This window comes from Pangasianodon hypophthalmus, chromosome 7, assembly GCF_027358585.1.
Source record: "Pangasianodon hypophthalmus isolate fPanHyp1 chromosome 7, fPanHyp1.pri, whole genome shotgun sequence".
Taxonomy (NCBI): Eukaryota; Metazoa; Chordata; class Actinopteri; order Siluriformes; family Pangasiidae; genus Pangasianodon; species Pangasianodon hypophthalmus.
This window is the reverse complement of record NC_069716.1, coordinates 29,806,078-29,808,577: the sequence shown is the minus strand read 5'-3', so window position 1 is coordinate 29,808,577 and position 2,500 is coordinate 29,806,078. Positions and strand designations below refer to the sequence as shown.

Here is a 2,500-nt window from a genome sequence, read left to right as displayed (position 1 = left end):
TTTCTTCTTCTTCTTCTTCTGCTTCTTCTTCTTATTATTATTATTACACATTCATTTATAATACATTTTTCACCTTTTTAATTTTTATTTATTTATTATTATTATTGTTTTATTATTATTATATTTTGTTTATTTTTATAATAATAATAATAATTTTGTTTTTAATACAATTATTATTATTATTATTATTATTATTACACATTCATTTATAATGCATTTTTACCTTTTTAATTTTTATTTATTTATTTATTATTTATTATTATTATTATTAATTATTATTATTATTATTATTAGTCCTAGATGTCGGATTTAAGATGAGGTTAACTGTTTAACCATCAACCGAACGGGACCTGGCCGCTGATTGGTCGGCTCCCGTGTCAATCGCAGTGACGTCACGCTGTTGCTAGGGCGTTGCAAACTAAGCAAGAAAAAAAAAAAAGCACCCAGTCCGAGCGAATTCGAAACCGAGCTTCGAGAAATCTTTCCGGAAACTACAGCGATTTGTGCAGCCGCGCGGATGGATTAGTGACGTGGATTCACCGGAAACGTCATGACTCGCGCTCGAGCGGAAATCGGTGAGATATTTTCCTCTCGCGATCAATGAAAGACGTTAGTTTTAATACGGTTTAGTTTTTACTTTTCGAAGGCGGGTCGTTGCGCCGTGGTTAAAAAATCGTAACAGCCAATCAGAATTAGGATTTCTTTACCGACCGGGAAGCTGATTGGTTCCTAATGATGTGGGCGTGTCCAAGTGCCATTTTGTTTGTGGAAAAAACGCGTTTACGAATAAATATATATTGTGTGTAGTGTTCATTACTATGATACTTATATATTATGGTAGTTCTTTAATTAAAAATGTAAATATTTGACTTGCTTACGGGTGTTTTTTAAACGTTGCGTTTTGATGGACAGGCCTGTGGACCAATGAGGTTTCAGAACGCGTTTGATTGACACCTCTGCGGCCGTGCTGTGGGGGGAAGGGGGTTGATGACGCCGCCATCTTGAAAAGTGCCGTCTTGATGGTGTAGCTATCTATATTTTTTGGCGCCTGTCAGAATCTGTTGTTATCGTCAACAGTTTATTTTTTCACCACTATCTGTATGTTTGTATTTTTTTTTAAATTTTTTGGTCACACTTTTATCTTAAGAGTTCCTCCGGAGCTTCATGTCGGGATCTTAATCACTCTTAATCGGTAACGTAACTTGTTTTTTTTGCCTCGTACAGTTCTCGTTTTTTGGCGAAGGGAGAGAACTTAGCTTAGCTTAGCTTAGCATTAGCAAGGCTAACCATTTGGCTAGCTCAGGAAGCTTAGCATTAGCTCTTCCTTAGCAATCCAGGTTAAAGCTTTAACTAGCGTTAACATTAGGAGCCGCACTCGATGTGTGGCTGTGTCCCGAATCCCTTCCCCTCGGCTGCGTAGTGCACTCGCTCTGTAAGCGTTAGTGTAGTGCCCTTTGTAGTGCGCATGTGCAGGGAGGGTGGAGTCATTCAGGACCGGGTCCGTGGTTCAGCTAGCCAAGTTTGTCAACGTAGCCGGTGAATTTTAAGAAACCTTTTTTATTTATTTATTTATTTCAAAATAATATTTCTGAAAAGAAACTGAACAACATTTTTATAACCAATATAAACTAAAATATCCAAACTGAATCTCAGTTCGCAGCCTTTTGCATATATATAAATATCTATTTAAAAACACACACTAGCTTAGCTAGAAGTCGCTAATGCTAACCGAGCCGGTTTGTCTTTAACTTTGACGTGACTAGCGTTAGCATTAGCATTAGCATTAGCGTGAGTAGCTAATGCCGGGGCCTCGCTAGTTCAGCATCATATGGAACACCTCAGAAAGTCTTCATAAGATTTAAAACATATTAAAATCTATTAAAAGGATAATTTAGTCTGTATTTAAAGGTATTTGTTGGCTTTACAGTTCGCTGCAGTTAGCTGTGTTGGCTAATACAGGGAGCTGCTGTTAGCTTGCAGGCTAGCTGTAACAGGGGAGAGAATTTTAATTTAAATATAATTTAATAACTCTAAACTACAGCTAAGCTTTTGATTTATTTATACATTCCTCTTTACTTTACTCCACTGCCGAATAATTATGTTATTAAATGTGTTTTGTGTATATAGTAAGATTTAAAATTAGTGACAATAATAATAATAATAATAATAATAATAATAATAGTAAATAAATAAATAACTCAGTAGTGTTTCTGTAGACTGATATAAACACACACACACACACACACACACGGCCAAAAATAACACACTGACCTTATATTTTAATATTTATTTCATCACAATTCTCACTTAAACTTCTATTACCAGTTATCTGATGTTCCAGAGGTTTTCTGCTGGATCTGTATTTTATCCGTTTATAGTTACATTTAATGTTACTTAGTTTAAGTTAGTTCCTGTTGTCACTTACGTTATAGCAGCTATAAACACTCGTTCCCTCACCAGTCTCTCTTCGTCATGTTACTGAGAAACCGCAAAGAAGCGT

At 35.6% G+C, this 2,500-nt stretch overlaps 1 protein-coding gene across 1 annotated transcript in view; it reads left to right on the top strand.

Annotated features, from left to right (window-relative positions):
- Positions 1–964: 964 nt before the first annotated feature.
- Positions 965–2,500, top strand: part of ppp6r3 (protein phosphatase 6, regulatory subunit 3) — a 37,587-nt gene continuing 36,051 nt past the window's right edge. The window contains 1 exon segment of the mRNA XM_053235612.1: positions 965–1,192. Within this exon segment, the coding sequence (XP_053091587.1) occupies positions 1,101–1,192 (92 nt within the window). The 5' untranslated portion in view covers positions 965–1,100.